At 35.1% G+C, this 20,152-nt stretch overlaps 1 protein-coding gene across 1 annotated transcript in view; it reads right to left on the minus strand.

Moving 5' to 3' along the window:
• Positions 1-20,152, minus strand: part of CNTN5 (contactin 5) — a 680,315-nt gene that overhangs the window by 136,475 nt on the left and 523,688 nt on the right. The window contains 3 exon segments of the mRNA XM_035542535.2: positions 225-354; positions 2,266-2,402; positions 9,513-9,694. Coding sequence (XP_035398428.2) covers positions 225-354; positions 2,266-2,402; positions 9,513-9,694 — 449 coding nt within the window.

Consider the following 20,152-nt stretch of genomic DNA (forward strand, 5'->3'; position numbering starts at 1 on the left):
TCAGTAATTTACAAATGGAAACATTCAGTTACCAAAAGGATCTGTGCTTTCCTAGGCAATAAAATGCCCCATCAGAAATAACACGAAAAAGGAACCCACTATTATCTGTTCTGCTAAGTTTGGACAGGCAGAAGCCATTCTTTATCATAAGAGGCCAAGAACAAATGCAATTATCAAACAGAAAAAAAGCAACAGTCTGTTCTTTTTTTTTTGATAATACTCACCTAAAATCTTCAGCTCAGCACTGGCATAAATGGTACCATACTTATTTTCTGCTAAGCACTGATACATTCCAGCATCTGAGACATTCACACTGTTGATCATCAGTACACCATTAACCATCTCGATCCTGCTCTGTAATGGAATAACAAAAAACAGTTCCATAAAAGCAAACAGGCACTGGAAATTTGTTGGGCTATTAATTTTAGACAAAGAGACAAAAGACATTATTAAACTAAAATAAAACTGAGCAAGAAACTTCCTTGGGCTTTTGTTATCTAAGAGATAACAAAACTAAAACAGGCCAGATAAAATTCCAAGAATATTTAAAAGGAAATATATTTCTAAATGCAAGTTCACTGTCTCCTATGCTTGCTTTGTCTCCTTGCTTATTTATATATTTGGTGCTATCACCCTTGTACGACTTTTAAAAAACAGTTCATCCTGGTAACTAATGAGGCAAGAAGTGTGCTGTGGGTGGAAAATATCTAATGATCTTCATATCTCTGTCAAATGTTTGGTCTCAGTCATGGCCCTATTTTATAAAAGTAGACATAAAAGATTGCTTGCATGAGTAAGAGTGAAAGGATTTAGTTGCCTTAAACATCAGAGCCAATTTCTTTTTTGAAATGTCCACTAGCAGAAAATAATTAACACAGGTGGAAGAGAAGGGGCATTAATAGCTGTTTATGGAAAAAATGTACTTTATGGAACTGTATAAGGAATAATTTGAACTTCTATAAAACATCTCTAAGTTTCATTACTGCAGATGTTGTTGGTTTAGTTAAAAATTAGTAAAGAACAGATTGGTTGGAAATACAGAGGAAACTATGAATAAAAGTTCTCTCTCTCATAAACTCCTGTTTAAAATGAAATTTAATATGGAAATTTCAGAGCCCAGTGCAACTAATGATGTAGAAAATCAGAAAACCAAAAACTACAGATATTTACATTGATTCAATTTCAGGACTGAAATGAATAAAGTAAAGGCATATAACCTTATTTTCAATGCCTCACAGCTTCAAAAATAAACTCTGTTTATGTTTCCTTTCTCATTGTTTGCATAATTGGTTGATGCTCACAGATAGAAGTGACATTCACTGGAAAGAAAGACATTTCATTTTTATATTTATAAATCCATTCCATGAATTCTTTAACAAATGGAGATGTTTTCTCCCAGCATTGAACAGCTTATTTTAATCTGAAAAAAAAATGTATGAAATAAATTTACAAAACTTTTCCTTAAATATTTTGAGACTATAAAAATGGAAAGGTGTTAGGCAAAAACAAACGAACAAAAACCCCACATGAATTGGGTTGATGTGTTGATGAGTCAGCGAGAAAAAACAGAATAAAGTAAGACAAAAGGCAGTCCATGCCATGAGTGTTCTTTTAAAAGGAAAGATAATTTTATCTAGGTCTACTTCTAAAACATATCAGGTGATTGTATCAAAGTCTTTACATCTTTACCTGGAACATTTTAATGGTGTTGATGGTGAGTTCTGCTACTTGTAGAGAATTAATGGAGTTGAAAACTGATGAAATGTACTTCTTACATTAGTCTGTTAGTGTTTTGAAAAGTACAAACAAAACGTACTATGTGGTAAATAACATAACATTGGGCGAAATATGAAGGAGTCTGATTCAGCAAATACAGCCTTTTTCTGGCTTGTTACAATCTCTTTATACAGAAAAATAGACACAAATAACATAATTTGTCAATGAATATCAATATCTAAAAGAGAAAAAATAAATATACTCGGGATTGCTTAGATCAATATTACAGTACAGTTGCAAACACAACTCAGAAGATCCTATTTCCAAAATATTTATGAAGTAGAGAGAATTACTTATGAATGAAATTCAACATTGCTTGAGAAGATTCAGAGGGGACAGGCATTGAGAACCTGTCTTTATAATTATAATTCAGAAACTAATACAGAAAACTCTCATTTCTGAAAGTACTTTTCAGTACCTTCTTTAATTGACTTTATCTGTATTAAAAGAGAAAAATGTGACATACTGGTGACTCCTCATCTAATGTACCTGTGGCCAGAGTGGAACTCCATTTTTCAGCCAACGATATGTGGGCCTTGGCTTTCCGGTGGCTTTACATTCCCATCGGAGTGGATCCCCACTGTCTAATTGAGTATCGTTAAGTTTCTCCACCCAATGTGGGTAGGCTGCAAGAAAAATATACCATGCTATGTACAAAACATATGAACTGATAAGTTTCTAGCAGATATGCAAAGATCTAATCAATTAAAGAGATTTAATTGTGGCCTTTACAAAGACTAGCTTACTCTAAAAAAGGAACGTTGTTAAACAAACAACCCCCTAAAAAGAGAAAGTAATACAATTTATAAAACTTCTTAACTTTAAAGGAAATGCTGTAATGGCATCAGGCAGTTAGCAGTATCATGACCAGGAACAGAAAATCTGCCTGATTTAATAAAATCCAAAGGATTAAATTACAGCAGTACATATTAATATATTATTACTGGATTTAAGAACATTTGCTTGGGAGTCACAATAGAGTATTTAGTAACATTGCAATACCTAAGCTATTTAAATTTCAATAAAGAGGTCAATCATTACAGACTCTGAGCTCTGAGTTTTGTAGTTCTCTCATTTTACTAGGAAATCATTATTTATTCAGCTAATAATGACTGGGCATTTGGTAAGGCATTTGCACATATTTTTATTAAAGTTTTTTGGGTTTAATACATATTTCAAGGGAGAAAATATTTTTAATGCTTTTAAGCACAGAACCCATGAGATTTCCAGCATTCATCATTAACATAAATTACATAACATGTCAATGTTAAAATGGCCTTTTTTTTTTTTTTTTAAGGTAAACAGTTGATAGTTGTATATCTGATCATTAATACCTAGATTTCGTGTAATAACCTGTTAAAAAAAGCTGGGAATATTTTTGCAGAAATGCAAATCTTTAATGCAGCAGTCAATCAGATAGTTATGTGTAGGATCTTATCGTTTGGAAAACTTACTAAGACTCAGGGAAGAACTGAGTATTCATATATATTCAATAAAAATACATATGCTTAGAAGTCCAGTTTTTGGTTTTCATATTGTAGCAATACCAATTTTTCTAGCAAAGAAGATAATAGATTAAATTAATTAACTTAATGATACTAAATATATATATTTTAAATGGTGGAGAATAAATAGCTAATGACCTTCATTTCTAAAGGAATACAAAATTCTTCTGTTTCAAATGAGTAGAAGGAAATCCAGTTCCGTCAAAACAGTCTCTACTTCCAACATTGGATAATTGATAACGTACTTAAACATGGGGAACCAAGTTTAAAACTAAATCTTTGAATCTAGCTGCCATTTGACAGATCACCAGTCAAAGATGTGAGTAGATATGAGGATGCATGACAGCTGACATCTACATGATGCTTCTAGCTTACATCTTGTGCATGGATGATAAAGATAGTGAATGAGGTGTCTATCATTCCTAAGCAGAGAATAGTCTGCAGTACAGTCTCTGGCCAGACGGTTGTCAGAAACTGGATATGTATCATAAAAAAGAATCACTTATTTCCCTTTTAGTGGAGGAAAACACAGACAAGATAGACCCAACCTAACTCCTACACCAAGACCGAAAACAGCTGCTCTGACATTCTTCTCATTATAGTTAAGGCAATGCATGGCATGCTCCATATGTGCTCCTTTACACTGAATCACTTGATTCTTATGGTAATGGAAAAATCTCATGTAATACTTTGAAGCAGTTTGTGCGAGTCCCTGTAGTCACTTGTCTACTAATTGTCCTAAAAATATAATTCAATTGCATTGTTTAGTTGTTGCTGTTGTTTTCTTCTGTAGTGTTTTGGTATGCATAAAGAAAGCATGCTGAGAAGTACTTGCTTCCTTTGAAAATTAATATGCTAGTATGATTTTGGCAAGTGTGACTGTTGAATGTGTAGTTAAAAATTGTAAAAGATAGACAGTGGTGCCTTAAAGATATGCAGTTTCAAAGAGGCACTAAAATGTTCCTTTTGCTTTTCTGATACTTCTACTGTGTGATCCAAAGCATATATGGTCTCATTTTTCTATATTGAGTTTGATCTCACAATGAACCAGAGCATTAGAAATTAAGGAGTAACCTGATTTCACTGAAATAAAACTGCCTCACCAAGCCTGGCTGCAGAGGTGTTCTTCTTGGCACACAGCTGCCATTCCCTCCCCTCTGGCTGTGACTACCATGAAAGTATAATCACGGCACAGGTTTTCCTCTATAACCACAAAATTGCAAATCATAGTGGTATGATCAGTTGGTATTAACAATTTTTTTTTTTTTTCATTATATGGAGTATTTCTACCTTAAATTTTCTCCTCATAGTCTAAGTGGTCTTTGGATTCAGAATTTTCAATCTTGCCATCAGCAAAGGCAATGACTCAGACTTTTACCTCTTTGAGTGAAGCAAAAGAAATTTTGAACAAGATGGTAAAGCAGTAGGTAGAAGGAAAACAACTGAATGCATGATTAAGAGAAATATTTTGCATAAATTTTTGGCTTCCTTTCTTCTCTTTATGTTTCTTTATGTTTCTCTTCCTACTTTGCTACAGGAAAACAGAGTTCCCTCTGTGGTTATTAGCAAAAGACTCTCCAAAATATCATAACATTTGTTCTTAAACCTTGTCAATAATAAGAGACAAATGTTTAACTGGATTTGCAACTTCTAACTCAATGTATGATTTTAATTTTATTAACAAAAACTTTTAAGCATTATCCTGATATACATGTGGGCAAAGAAAATTTCATTCCATAATTGAACTTAATTTTAATAAGAAAATATAAATTGTATTTAAACAGATTTTGAAATTAACATATATATGTTTTTATATACACATACAATATTCATCATGGGAAAAAAATGAGCATTTGCCAGTATCTATCCAATGAAGAGTTTTGGGGGTGAATGTAAGAATAGAAGGATTCATTAATCTTCATGGATACTTTACCATAACTTTCTACAGTGCTTCCAAGATTTTAAAATCACTGTCCATTCCCTGATTTATTTTATGCTGCATTTCTGTAGCTTTTTATTCAAGGATGTCAAAATGTTTTACAAAAACACATTGGCAATAAAACAGCAAGCTTACAGGCCAGTTTTTGTATCCTCTGTGGAAGAAAAAAAAGAAAAAAAAAAGATGCAGAAAACTCATCCTACTTTCTCAAATAATTTAGCAAATTTTTGGCTGAAAGAAAACTTATGAGAAAATTTTGCATAGACAAATGACTTCAGATAGTGTCCTAAAGTGTTAATGAATAAATGAGTTCAGGGTGAAATAAATTCTTTTCTGAACATGAGGCCAATTGAAAAGTATAAAGTATGAGAAGAATAGGTAGCTATTGCAGTGAGAAAGCCAAGATAACAGATTTCAGCTGAAGGTGCAATCAGAAGTCTTATCCTCTTTAGCCAGTTTTACTCTACGTTTCTGGGGCTAACCTGCAGTGACACTGGTGGATTTTGTTCCATAAAACTTTTATGAGGAAGTGATTAAAATGGTGTTAAAAATCTGGTTTGCCTACTACACTGCATTTCAGAATATTCCTGCCCTTAGCTGCTTGTTCAATTGCCATGTTATGGCAGACCTCCCATCCTGCTGTGTCAGAAGAGCTGTTCATGGGTTGCTGCTGTGAGCAGGATCAGGTAACTGAGCCAGCTGAAAGAAAAATGGCAAGAAAAATGTTTTAATTGTCAGGTTCACATCACCACCCTCTGCTGAACTGGCACTAGTGAGTAGGTAACACAGTAGCAAAGCCATCATTTTCAGAGTGAAAAAGGAGCAGGAGGAACTGCACAGAGCAGCAGTTGCCATTGGGAACATGCTGGTAGTCAGAGTTTGTGGAGGAGCTGTGACTGCAAATGGTTAATGCCCAGTTTCTCCACCCAAATTTTTGCGCTCTCTTCTATTAATCATTTTCAGCTTGAATAGAGTTTCTTGTAAACTACAGAATGAGCTTGGGGAAAATCACACCTCTCAAAATAGGTTGCAGTCAAATATATGAAGATGTCTCGCATCATCAAAATTATATTTTTAATGACTATGTCACTTCTACAGCTGAATTTCAACCAAGTGCTGAGACTACAACAATCTGAAATTGTCAACATCTGAAATACCACTTTCCGAACAACATGCAAAGTGTCAGTTGACTCAGGCGGTCATGTTATACCTGGATTGCAGCATCAGGAAAGAAATGATAGATAAATCAGTAACTTGTGATTAAATCTGAGGAGACAGGCGGACTTGGGGCCATGGACTTTCTCCAAAATACTCTGTGATGACCCAGATTAGGTGCAAATGATGAAATGAAGATTCAAGCAGAGAGCAAGTGAGTTCCTACAGAGATATGCAGATTGTAAAACCACAGTATGACAAAGCTGGTACTACAGTCTGCTCTGAAATTTTATGAGAAACCCCTGGTAAGGAATGATGGCCTACATCTGAGTTTCTGAGCCAAAATAATCCTTGTCTCCTGGAGGAATAAGATGTCAGTGAAAAGACAATGAGCTTTAAGATAAATAATCCATGTTGACTGTTGTTATGAATAAGAAATACATCAGCAAATGCTTCCCCTGTATCCTGCTATATCAGCTCTCAGCAGAGGAAGCTGAGAATTTTGTGAAGTAACACTTGGCTAAACTTTGTGCTGTTAAGAACCTTCTTACCCAAACTCTCTTACATCCCTGGAAAGGGATGTAGGGGTTTTTAGGCCAATGAGGAACTAATGTCTTCAGGAGCAGTCTGGATGTGAGAGGCTCGCTGGGGAATACTTCATCTTGAGGCCAAGATACTTGTAAAGAGCTATTAACAGTTTGCACTTCTCGTTTTGCTGGGCTGGAAGTCACTGACGGTCTCCTCCACTTGAAAGTCCCCTGTCACCTGCTCTGACCTTCCTACCTGCTAATGCAGATAGGTGAAACTTTGATTCGGATATGGTTCTGAATTACCCATAACATAGTCAAAAAGATAGTAATAGACTTTGCTACATTTAGAAATGTAGTAATATGATAGTCTCATGCAGCTGTTAATCAAAGGATTTAGACAATCTGAAGCGGACCTCCTTTCTGTAATGTACAAGCATTTGGTCAGATATTGAAAAAAAAAAAAAAAAAGCCAATTAGCACAAACTGTGTGTTATCCATAAAGACAGACTGAAAACAATATTATTTTGACAACCGTACAGTGGTGGAGAAATAAAAATTCCTATTTCTATCTAAACAGAATGGAACAAAGCTGAAAAAGAGAATGTTTTCTATGGACTTCTACATTTGAATAGCATCTTTACTACTGCTGAAAATGAAAATGTATCCTGGCTAATAAGAGAGGTAGAGTTAGGTGGAACATGAGATCATGTGTGCTGTGATTTGAGTTCTGCTTATGGCTCTTCACAGGTCTGCAGGGTGCTCTTGAGGAAGCAATTTCATTTTCCAACAACTTAAATTCTATCCTGAAAAGCAATTTTTTCTTCCTTTTATTTCAAAAGAAAGAGGTAGAGATAATTGTATCTCTACTACAGGAAGCTTTGGCTATTTTTTTTTTGGTAGTTTCACAACTCTAGAAAACAGCTAGCAAGTGTATGAGCTGGGGTATACATTATAACCTTTGGAATTTCTGATATTTTAAGAAATGTTAAGGAAAAAGACCAAACGTTGCTAAATTCTCTGGCACCCATACCTGTAACAGGATTTGTCATACTTTTGTAGAAGTAAGTGACAGTAGGAATTTGTAATAATGGAGAAATGTCACTGTGGAGTTGGCACAGTGGAAGGCATAAAGTAGTTCCTGAAGCTTTGAGACTTCTTTCTCTTTCTCTCTTTTGTTCTTTCACTCTCTCTTTAGTAAAATACTTTTCTGCAAGTGCAGTGTGGGTGGCATGTCCAAAAGGAAAGGTGCAAACCACCATCTTTGCTATCACATATTTTTTCCTATACACAGTGAAAAAGTAGAAGGCAAAAACCTACCCTTGGCTCTAGATGGATAAGAATGAAAAGGAAGGAGAGGAACATCATCCAGCTATATGCTGACACTCACTGAAAACTGGGGAGCTAAGATAAAGACATTTGAAAGTTGGAGGAGACAGAAAAATTGATTATGGACCTGGAAATATTGACATATGAAAAATAACTAAACATATGGTGACAATCTATGGTTATTTGATTAAAGTGGAAAAAAGACAGAGAACTATATACAGTGAGTAATGGGGAGAAAGCACTAATAACAGTTGTCTGAAATCAAGAAAATAAAAATAAAATTCATTAACAGGATAGACTTCATAATGATATCTATTAGCCTGAGGAACAGTCTCAACTGATGAGGTTTGAATAACACTGACTGCAATATTTGAAGACCAAATACAACTCAGAGTCTGAAAGATTTGTTGCATGATCTCCTGCAATAGACCTCTCCTGCTAAGTACTTAAGGTTGTAGGATCCATGAACTGATAACTAGAAATAGGAGGGACTAAAGTGAAATCTTTGAGCTGCAATTACTCAATCAATAGGGCATGTTTTGCAGAGGCTTTTGTTTCTAGCCTCTACGGTGCATCAATAACATTATATAAAAATGAACTACTCTTACCAAATATTCTTAATTTTGGGTCTTTTTTTCTTTTTTCTTTTCAACATGATGTATGGTTGAATTTTTTGACACTCACTCAAAAAAAAAAAACTTATTGGGAGACTACAGAAATTGTGCATCCCCAGACTGAGAGTTTTCATTTACAAAAAGAGAATTGCTTCTCCTACTCTGATTCCTGTATGATGAATTTGGCAAAACTCTGCACCCAGGCATGGCAAATATGTATCATTAATAAAAGTGTGAGAAAAATACTAAGGTATTTCTAAAACTGATTTTCTGACATATGCATTATGGTTAACTTGGGTGAATATATATATATTTATATATTAATTTATATATTATATATTATGTATTATATCAGGAGAAAAATACAGACTTCTAAAATTACAAGAATACTCTTCACAAACAAACAAAGAAAAAAGCAACCCTAACCATCAGGAAACATGAAATGTTATTTAAGCCAGGTTTTGTGTGAGACAGCTTCATTCACATTTCAGACTCTAGTGCATTACTGAGGAACAAAAATATATATCTTAATTCAATATTGATTTTATTTCATATTGATTTCATAGATATTTTTAATTCTAGTGGACCTTAGCGTCCTTCATATATTGTTAAAACCTTAAGTATGGACAAAGCATTGATGGATAATGCCATGTGCAATTATACTTACTGTACACTTGAAGTTGCCCTCTGAAGACATTCCTTCCACGTGAGTTTTCAGCTTTACATTCATACATCCCTGCATCCTCTAGCTGCACATTAGGTATTTCAAGCACAGCTTGGGACTTTCTCAGGCGGGCTTTACTTGGATTGTGACCATTAACTTTCCTCCAAGAGATTGTTGGAACAGGGCTGAAATATTTAGTAAAATTACTATTACTACCCTGTCACTACTGAGAACACAGATTCTGTTACCTCATAGTTTAAACAAGTTTAAACACTTAATAATCTAAGGAGCAATAAAATATAATCACAATTAAGGTTCATATAATGCTTGGTATAGCTTATTTTCTGCAGGGAATCTTTAATAAATGGGTTGTTACATAGAATATGTCTCTTTCACCCACAAGGGAGGCCAAGATTTTATCAAGATCAAGCAAATCACTTGAAATGCTCTCTCTAGAGCATCTTCAGTGCTGTATGCTTTACTCCTGAATATGTTCATTCCATAGGTAAAAGAAAATAACTTCAAACCCTGGATGAAATGAGAAAATTCCACCACTTCTGTTTTTTTTTTTTTTTTTTCTTTCTTCTTTTTTTCTGCCATGAACCTCCAGTCCAGGAGATCAGTGACACATTCAGTTAGATGGGAGATTTCAATAACATTGTACTTTGGCTAAAATAAAGTGACCAAAGTCTTGGGGACCTTTACTTTTGCAATATTCTTTAAGTTACAAAATTGTTTGGGCAATAAGTATGTACTCATGTCACTACCACTTCTGTCTGACCGCATTGCACACCTGTTCTCTGGAGTAGAAGTGTTTATCACTGTATCTTGCTATTCAACAGAAATCTAGGGGAAAGCTCAGATGTGTCATTTACATTCATACTGAGGGAAGAAATGGATTTCAGATTAGATAGTGTTTATACTAATTCAACTTTATTTTTAGCCCAAGCACTCATCAGTCATTTTATGAGATTTTTATTCTATGGCTTTATACTGGTAGATTTCTCTAAATATGGCATTGGATACTCAGGAAGGAAAAAAAAAAAAAAAAAGGAAAAATTAAAAAGAAAAAAGAAATGTACTCATTTGATTGTGAACTGAGAACTAGACTACTTCAGGTATTCTAAAAGAAGCTAGGAGGACATCATAAAAGGAAAATCAACTGTTACGTGCTGAATTTTTCTCATAAAAATATTTTGGATTTATTTTAATTGCTATCAAGTCTAAACTTAGATGTAAACACAGTTGGATTTTGTGGAAGATGGGGATATGCAGTTCATAGCAGAGATTGAAATTTAAATTATCTATTCATTTCTACCATCATTTGCTGGATTCCACTGATGGAATTTTCTGTAGCTGTATGAAGCTGCAGCAAAACAGAACAGAACAAAACAACAACAACACCTGTCACATTATTTAAGGGTGTCCTATTTGAGACACAACAAATAGAGATATGGCAACTACTGATGTATAAGGCTCTAGCTATTATTCAGCCAGAAAAAAAATAGGTTGTCAGTAATTGAGGTTGGGCTTAAGTTTCAGCCAAGCAGCTCCAAATTCAAGTGCTTTAAAGAGATTTGGAAAATTCATAGACTTGTAATTGGAGCTCAGAAGTTAGTATTTCCTGAATGTCACAAATCATTGAATCTCATTGAGCCTATAAGCACAAAATTTTTGTATTGACTAACAATGTCTGCAATGGTATCCACTATTTATTGGGATATTTCAGAAACAGAGAATCATTGTTTTCCTTATCAGTTTGTTGATAACTTGATTATTTAACCTGACAAAAGATACTTTATTTCGAATGAGTGTGGATTCATGTCTGAGACTTAATCCCTAAAGTACCTTTCTATTCTTGTGAAATGGTCTCTTCCCCATAGAATAGATAATGTATGGAAATGAAGTTTTTATTGTTGTTGTTGTTGTCATTTTGTTTTTTTCTTAGTAAAAGAAACAGACTGATCTCTTTTTCTTCAGCACTAATCATTTATGTCTTTTTACAGATATGTATGGATCATATGAGCTCTCTTCTATTCTTGTTCCTATTCTATCACCATAGTTGCTTGGTAGCATGCGTTATTAATCTTAAAATACTTTCTTACAAGCTGGTTTCAAAATTTGGTGTCCTGTTTGGTTTGAGGACTCTTCTGTGTAGCACATTTGAGTATAAGCTATAAAGTTTGTTTTATACAACTTTTCAGAAGTTGTTTTATGGCGTTTTCAATTAGAACATTAAAAGAATTTTTTATTTTTATCTGACATAGGTACTTCATACTTTTCCATTCTAAATACTAAGAATAAATAGGATATTTCTGTCTGTGGTACACTAATAAAACCAACTGTCTTTACCCTTACCACTTATAATATTCCTGTTACTTCCTTAGCAAGATATTTTGATTTGCTATACTTTGATAGTTATTTATATATGTTAGAAGTAGCACAAGAAACAACATTAGTTTATTTTTTTTCCCATTTATTAGCTATCATATTTTATCTCTAATTCCACACTTCACTTTGAAACTCTAATTTACACTCTTTCTTGAATGATTTTATGGAGATTTCATAACTCTGTTGTTTTGGGATCAGATTTAAGTGTAAATTACTTACATGATTGTTCTCTTTCTATATATAATTATGTCATGACTACTGGTTGCAAAACAGCAACTCTAGCCAGGTAAGTGTTTAACTAATCATTATTGATCACAACACCGGTCCACAGTAGAAATACATTTTGCTTGTACAGTGCAATACTTCTCAATTACTCAGTTTTATAAATGATATAAGTGGGCAGGTACACTCTGTTTGGCACCATAATGTTGCCATGTTTGTTGCCCATATTCACTTACTTGCTCTTTTGCCCTTCTTGCAATAAAATAAGTGACCAAACAAACAAACAAACAACAACAACAAAAAAACAACAAACTCTATTATCTTGGAGGGAAACTGGTTTAGCTGAATAGAACTGATAAATGTAATTTTCCATGTTGTATATTTCCACGAAACAATGAGGACGTTATAAACAATGACTGCTGGCTCATTTATCTACAAAGCGTTAACTTTGAAATTCATGTATTTAGAAAATTCCCTTTAAATTGTGTTTATTTCTATTTTTTGGAATTTGCTTTACTGTATACTACAGAAAGTAAGTGTGTATAACATGCAAATACAGAGCAAATGATGTTCTCTGGGTCATTAAGAAATGTACTTAAAAAAAATAAATTTCTATTTTCTTCATCAGTGTAAGATAGTAAGTGGAGTTTTTCAAAGAGATAAAATTACTTTAGCTGTGTAGATTTAACAATTTCAAATGAAAGTACTCCCAAACTGCAAATCACTATTCACAGACAACTTGTAGCTCTGTTTAATGAAGCTTCTTATTTTCCTTGCATAACTCACAAGTGAGGTATGAATTTTATGTCTGAAATAAAAATATATCTATACCTATTTCTCCTTTGTGTCTCGTGTGAGAGGGAAATGAAAGAATGAAATATATCTGAGTAAGGATGTGAAATAATAAAATTGTGACTGTTCTAGAAAACTCATAAAATCTAGCATAAAAGCTTACGTATACACATATTGTTCATCCTTAAAAAATAGAGTAGTAGTAGAAGTAACTCTAACATTAATATGAGTTCAACATAATATGCATAATTGGTAAATCTTATAATTGTTATATCCCATTTTTATTTTGGACTAAGCAGATATTTTGGGGGAATATTACTTAGTTTTTTATTATAACAGTGCTCAAATTTAACTCCAATAAGTATCTTTATGCAAGTTTCAGTTGAGTTTAAAGAGAAGGTTCTCCTCACTTTTAGAAACAATCAGTTGAATAGTGTTGGTAAACCTTAGAATCACTGAGGAAAAAAAAAAAAAAAAAAAGGCAAACAAACAAAAAACCTACCTAATTCGGAAGTGTCATCATTAACCTCTCATTAATTTGAGCTGAAATAAAAGTTCAAAGAGGTCACTTTTAAATGTGATAGTCATTACATTATGGGTTTGTTCACTTTGAATGTGAAGAAAACATAAGGTATAGTTTTGCATTTATATTTAGAAGAGATTATAAGAGTTAAATTTCAGCACTATGTATTTGAAGGAAAAATATATTAGCCTGAGATGAATACAGAGAAATTGTCTAAGCAGCCAGGGATTGGGTTAGGAAAGACAAAGCCCTGTTAGAATTAAATTTGGCCAGGGACATCAAGGCCAATAAGAAAAGCTTTTTCTATAGTTACCCCAGAGATGAAAGGAAAGACTAAGGAAACTGGGCCCTCTCCAGAAGGAAATGAGACCTGGTCACCTGGGATATGGAGCTGAGGTACTCAATGACTTTTTTGCCTCAGTCTTCACTGACAAGAGCTGTAGCCTGGGAAAAGCCCGGGCCCCAGAAGGCAAAGACAGGGACTGGGAGAATGATGAACAACACAGTGCAGGAGAAGATCAGGTTCAAGACATGCTAAGGAACCTGAAAGTGCACAAGTCCATGGGACCTGATGAGATACATCCATGGGTCCTGAGGGAAACAGCAGATGAAGTTGCTAAACCATTATCCATCATATTTGAGAAGTCATGGCAGTCCAGTGAAGTTTGCACTGACTGGAACAGGGAAAACAGCACACGTTTTTAAAAAGGGAAAAAAGGAACATCCAGGGAACTACAGGCCAGTCAGTCTCACCTCTGTACCTGGCAAGATCATAGAGCAGATCCTTCTGGAAACTATTCTAAGGCACGTAGAAAATAAGGAGGTGATTGGTGACAGCCAACATGGCTTCACTAAGGGAAGGCAGATTGTGCCTGAGAAATCTAGTGGCCTTCTACAATGGGGTTACAGCATTGGTGGATAGGGGAAGAGCAACTGACATCATCTACCTGGACTTGTGCAAAGCATTTGACACTGTCCTGCATGATGTCCTTTTTTTTTTTTTTTTTCTAAATTGGAAAGACATGGATTTGATGGATGGACCACTTGGTGGGTAAGGAATTGGCTGGAGGGTCTCACTCAAAGAGTTGCAGTCAACGTCTCTGTGTCCTAAGTAGCGATCAGTGACAAGTGGTGTTCCTCAGGGGTTGGTATTGGGACTGGCACTATTTAACATCTTTGTTGGTGACATGGACATTGGGATCAAGTGCACCCTCAGCAAGTTTGTCGATGACACCAAGCTGTGTGTTGCAGTCAGCACGCTGTAGGGAAGGGATTCCATTCAGAGGAAACTGGACAGGCTTGAGAGGTGGGCCTGGGCAAACTTCATGAGGTTCAACAAGGCCAAGTGCAAGGTCCTGCATCTGGGCTGGGGCAATCCCAGCATAAATACAGGTTGGGCAGAGAATGAATTGAGAGTAGCTCTGAGGAGCTACTCATTCCCTCTGACTTGGGGGTGTTGACAAGAAGCTCAGCTTGAGCCGGCAACGTGTACTTGCAGCTCAGAAAGCCAACTGTACCCTAGGCTGCACCAAAAGACGCATGTCAAGGGAGATGGTTCTCCCTCTCTACTCTGGTCTTTGGAGACCCCACCTGGAGTACAGTGTTCACAGAATCACAGAATCACAGAATTGTAGGGTCCAACCCCCCTGCCAAAGCAGGTTCCCTAGAGCAGGTTGCACAGGTAGGCATCCAGATGGGTCTTGAATATCTCCAGAGAAGGAGACAAAATGTTCAGGTACTGTGTCCCTCAGAGAGACTTTTGTTGGTAGTGAAGTGATAGGACAAGGAGTAATGGTTTTAAACTAAAAGAGGAGAGATTTAGGTTAGATATAAGGAAGAAATTATTTACTGTGAGGGTGGTGAGGCACAGGAACAGATTGCCCAGAGAACCTGTGGATACCCTGTTGCTGGCAGTGCTCAAGGTCAGGATGGATGAGGCTTTGAGCAACCTGGTCCAGTGGAAGGTGTGCTGGTCTATGGCAGGGGGGTTGGAATTAGATAATCTTTAAGGGTCTCTTCCAACCCAAACCGTTCTATGATTCTGTTATTTACAATAAATGCTATTGAATTTGTTGGTAGTTCTTCATGAGTTTATTTGGAAATAGAAATATTTTGAAAAACAGAAGCAATTTTATACAGTTGTTTGTTTTGCAATTTCATCCTAAATAATAATAATAAAAAAAGGTATTTGGACCTATAAAGCATGTATTTCTTTTAGAAAAGGGTTGAGATGGAAATGAGAGTCATTTTTGAATTTTAAAATACCTTTTCTGTTAATCTGAGCTCCTACTTTTTCAGCTGTATATTAAATAAGACTGCATTGGTTAGTTTTTTCTATTTTTGGTTGGTACAAATCGATATGCTCTTTTGAAATATATTATTTTCTACTGTAATTTCTATTCCTTTCCACACTATTTATCTTTACCATACATCACTATTCTGAGTTGTGTCTTTGAACCCAAAGGTTCACATCACAGTATATCTTAAAATCTGTGCATGCCTGTGCATATGAAATTAGAAAAGAACCCTTTGTCCTTATGCCCTCCAGCTTTGCAACTGTGTTAAATATCTTTTAATTATTACAGACTAATTATGTAGGATTAAAATGTTGAGGAGAATCATGAAATTCTCTCCATGAGACACTTTCCAGAAATAAACATCAACCATTCACACAATTTTACCTTTAGATCATTGTATATAAGCCTACTTTGGTCAGATGAGATGTAGGAGACTCATTATTCTATACAAGATGATAACTTTTGCTTTCATTTGATACTCCTGTATCTTTTATTAAATATATATACTCATGCATCATATCTCTTTGTATTTATGAAACACAGCAGCTGTGAGTATTGTTGACTTAAGAACAAAAATGGAAGAAAACGACAATGAATTTGGAGCCAGTGAGGAGAAAAAAGGTGAGGTTTGCAAGTCGGTTCTACACAATTCAATGATTTTGCTAAAAGGTCTAATGGTTTATATTAGGTCTGATACATGTGTCAGTGTTGTATATTAACACGGATTTACTTTCCCCCTATTCCAGACTTGGTCCTTACAGCACAGAACAAGGTCAGAATGCCTTTGCCTGACTGTATGTCCAGCTCCAAGTCATCTTCTTCACACTCTGAGTGCTAACATGGTAGAACATCTCTAACATCTATAACAGTCCTGTGTCTAGTGATTCATTATCCATAATGATTCTTTAACCATGATGAATTATACTCCAAAGGCTTTTCTCTACTGTTTTCTCAGTCTAAAATGATAGCTCAGACTTGATTCCTAACTGCTTGATAGCTTAAGTAAGATAAGATACTTGGCACTTCTGGTGATTCCAAAGAAGTTTCCAAGTTCTTAAATTCAAGTTGTTCATAATAACAATAATAATCTGGTACAGATGTTACTCACAACAGGCTGAGTTGGTTTTGCAACTAGTGAGTTAAAGGGAAAAAGTTTTTCCGTAATATTTCATCTCTTTATTTAAAAGTTAGATAATGGTATTTACTCTTAATGAAATCACAACAGCAAAGATAGATAATGACAAATTTAATGGAAAAATGTTGAATGTCTCCTGCCATGCATTCAGGGTTGGTCACTTTGCAAAATTCCATGCTATATTTTATCATTAGCAAATAATGTGTTATATTGTAGAATGGATAAGGTATTGAGCTACTATACTTTTTAAATAAGGACAAAAGTAAGCTCAGTTTTTTTCCTCAGCCATCCAGTGACTCTTTATTTTTTTTCCTAGTCTCCGTATCATTCCCCACCTCAGTTTGCTGGCTGGAGGCACTCTGAAGTGAACATTCTACTAAAAACTATTAAAGACAAAGCAACACTTAAAATGTCACAAGCCTGTGACCTGGGCACAGCTGTTGAAAAGAGAGTCTGAAGCAACTTGAAAAGCAAAAGACATATATGACATCTGCTGTGTGAGTATGGGAGATAACACACAAAAATTCCACAAATTTAAGTTAGATTACACAAATACTTTAAGGTAGAAATTTTGCCTAAAAAGGTAACACATTTTTGACAGGGGTTTATATGGATTCTCAGAGTCACAGTACCACAAAAGCACTGCTTTCTTAACCCATATAAATCTACTTCATAACAGATTTTCATGTTATTTTTCTCTTCTCCAAACTTTGGACAGGCAGAATTTCTGTAGCTTGCGCATTAATATAGGATTTCTAAACTCATCTTTACAGGTATAGAAAGTGTGTGTGTAAAGATCATTTCCAGAGGACTGAAACATGAGTCTTGCCTTGCCTTTCATTGCCTTGCAGAAACAACAAGTCTACCACCAATTATGACACAAGGGAACATCATATGTAAATCTAGAATCCAAGGTGTGTAAGATGGCTTTGAATCTGCTGATCAGCAATGGAGTGTGAAGATTGTGAACACAGTGAAGATAGATGATTTCTGAAAGTGCTGGGTTTAAGGTTTTGTACCACGTAATAATACATGCATTTATTTCTTTACGGGAAATCCTGAACAAGTAATGGCAATTGTAATTACGAGGAACTACTACTTGACGATTGCAAGATTTTTTGTTTTCCTTCTGATCGTCTCAGTTTTGACACAGAAAGAAAGCCTGCATATGCACTTCTGGATAGTAAGTTCAGAATGCAAACGGAAGGAGGCAGATTTCTCTGTGTAGAAGTTACAAGTAAGCATCTGCAAAAATTCTCCTCCATCTTTAAACCTAAATCAAAACCTTCTAAATTACCAAAGTTTTTGGTTACATTTACAAGTTTTCTTTGACAGTGCTCAGAGAGAAAGATGGGGACTGGTAATATTGCTTCTTCAGGATTTATGTCTTACTGATGGGGACTTGCAGTTTGCCAGGGCTGATTTTTTCAAATTTCCCTTTGTCATACGATAAAAGCAATTAGCTCTAAATTTCCAGATGTAAGTATGAAGCATTTAGTCAGACTGAGACAGAAAGAGACCTGGGAGTGCTACCTGAGATTTAACAAAGAATGTTTATTACATTACTATGAATGATTGCAATACTTGTAACAGCATTATAAAGTCTATGCAACAGCAAATCTACTCAAAGAAGGGTAGAAATCAATCTAGCTTGAAAAAATAGGAACAAAATCCAATCCTACTGTAGCACCTTATGACATAAATTCTTTTTCAGTATGAAGTAAAAATGAACTTTAAATTGATGAAAGTCTTAGATTTATTTGACATAAACAACATGTACTATGGAAGGAAACAAATACTGGATCTGTTTCTGTCTTAAATAAACAAACTGAGCTTGAAGATGCCATATTCACATTCAAAACGGTTCCTTCCTCTCATCACAAATTTATCTCCAGAGGTAAGGACATCCCTATCTATAATACTGACAAATGATGTTCTACTGTGTATGTTAATTTCCCTCTTGGGATTGTTTTGCTATCAGAGAACTTGAAGCTTCTAGAACTTCACAGCTTCTAGATTTGGCATCTGATAGAATTAACAAAATCTACTTCCTAAAGTGAGAAGTGGTGTGAATAGGCATGAAGGAGCATGATTTGCTAAGCATGGGACTTAGAAACATATATTTCAATACCAGCTTTTCTCTCTATTCTATAGCTTGATTGGCAAATCATTTTATTTTAATACTTTGTGCTACAATTTCCATGTTTTAAAAAAAGGAAACTGACATTTTTACAGCTCTGTGACCTGTAGATGAAAAATAAGATACCATTTTAAGAATTGTTTTTGAGGGTGATGGCAAATTGCTGCCTGCAGAATTCTACATTGTGATTTGCTTAATATTTCACAGTGCTTAGATTCTTACATTTTGTTCCCCTGGTATTTCTCCTATTTGTAGGAAAAACACTGAATATTTGAATCCTTAGTTCCAGCAAGGCATCTGATCTATAACATCTAGAACGATTTGTTCCATTAAATGTAAACCAGGGATCTTGGCATGTCATTAAATTGTGAGTACCATAATACATTTAAAAGACAAGCCAAAATTAGCTTTCAATTCACTTGCAAATTGTATATTAAAAACTTGTTAGTATTCCTCAGTCCTCCATCCTTCACTTATCAGTGCAGGGATTCATCGTGCACTTTCACACTTTGTTTTGCCAGCGGTTCCTGTGTAGAGGATAACAATATATGCAGTATTATCACAGGAGTCAGTGGAAATGAGACCTGTTAATGTGCACCAAATGTTCTGAATGTAGACTCAGGTAACCTGTAATATCAAAGTATCTCTGTGTCACCATTATTGTAGGAAGAGACAAGGACTGTTTCATGTTCATGGAAAAATACAAGGAGGCTTAATCTTCTGAAAGACAATGTCCAAAGACAAGCAGCTCCTGTGGGTGAAAGGCCATTCCACTTTGGAGAACATTTCTGAGCTATGTCTCTGTCTGCCAGCACACCATAAAAATCTGATGGAATATTGCAAACAAATGGCCATCAGAATTGTCATATTTGGCTCTAAAAACAGTGAAGCTTGCTTTGTATCACAAATACTAGTATCATTGTATAACCATGTTACATTCCCATGTTTTTCCTCTATAAACAGATCATCCTGGAAGTTATGTTGAAACATGTGGAAGACAGGAAGGTGATTAAAGACGGCCAACATGGCTTCACCAAGGGCAAATCATGCCTGACTAATGTAGTGACCTTCTAAGAAGGAGTAACTGCATCAGTGGACAAGGGAAGAGCTACTGATATCATTCTATCTGGACATCTGTAAGGC

This window comes from Cygnus atratus, chromosome 1, assembly GCF_013377495.2.
Source record: "Cygnus atratus isolate AKBS03 ecotype Queensland, Australia chromosome 1, CAtr_DNAZoo_HiC_assembly, whole genome shotgun sequence".
Classification (NCBI taxonomy): Eukaryota; Metazoa; Chordata; class Aves; order Anseriformes; family Anatidae; genus Cygnus; species Cygnus atratus.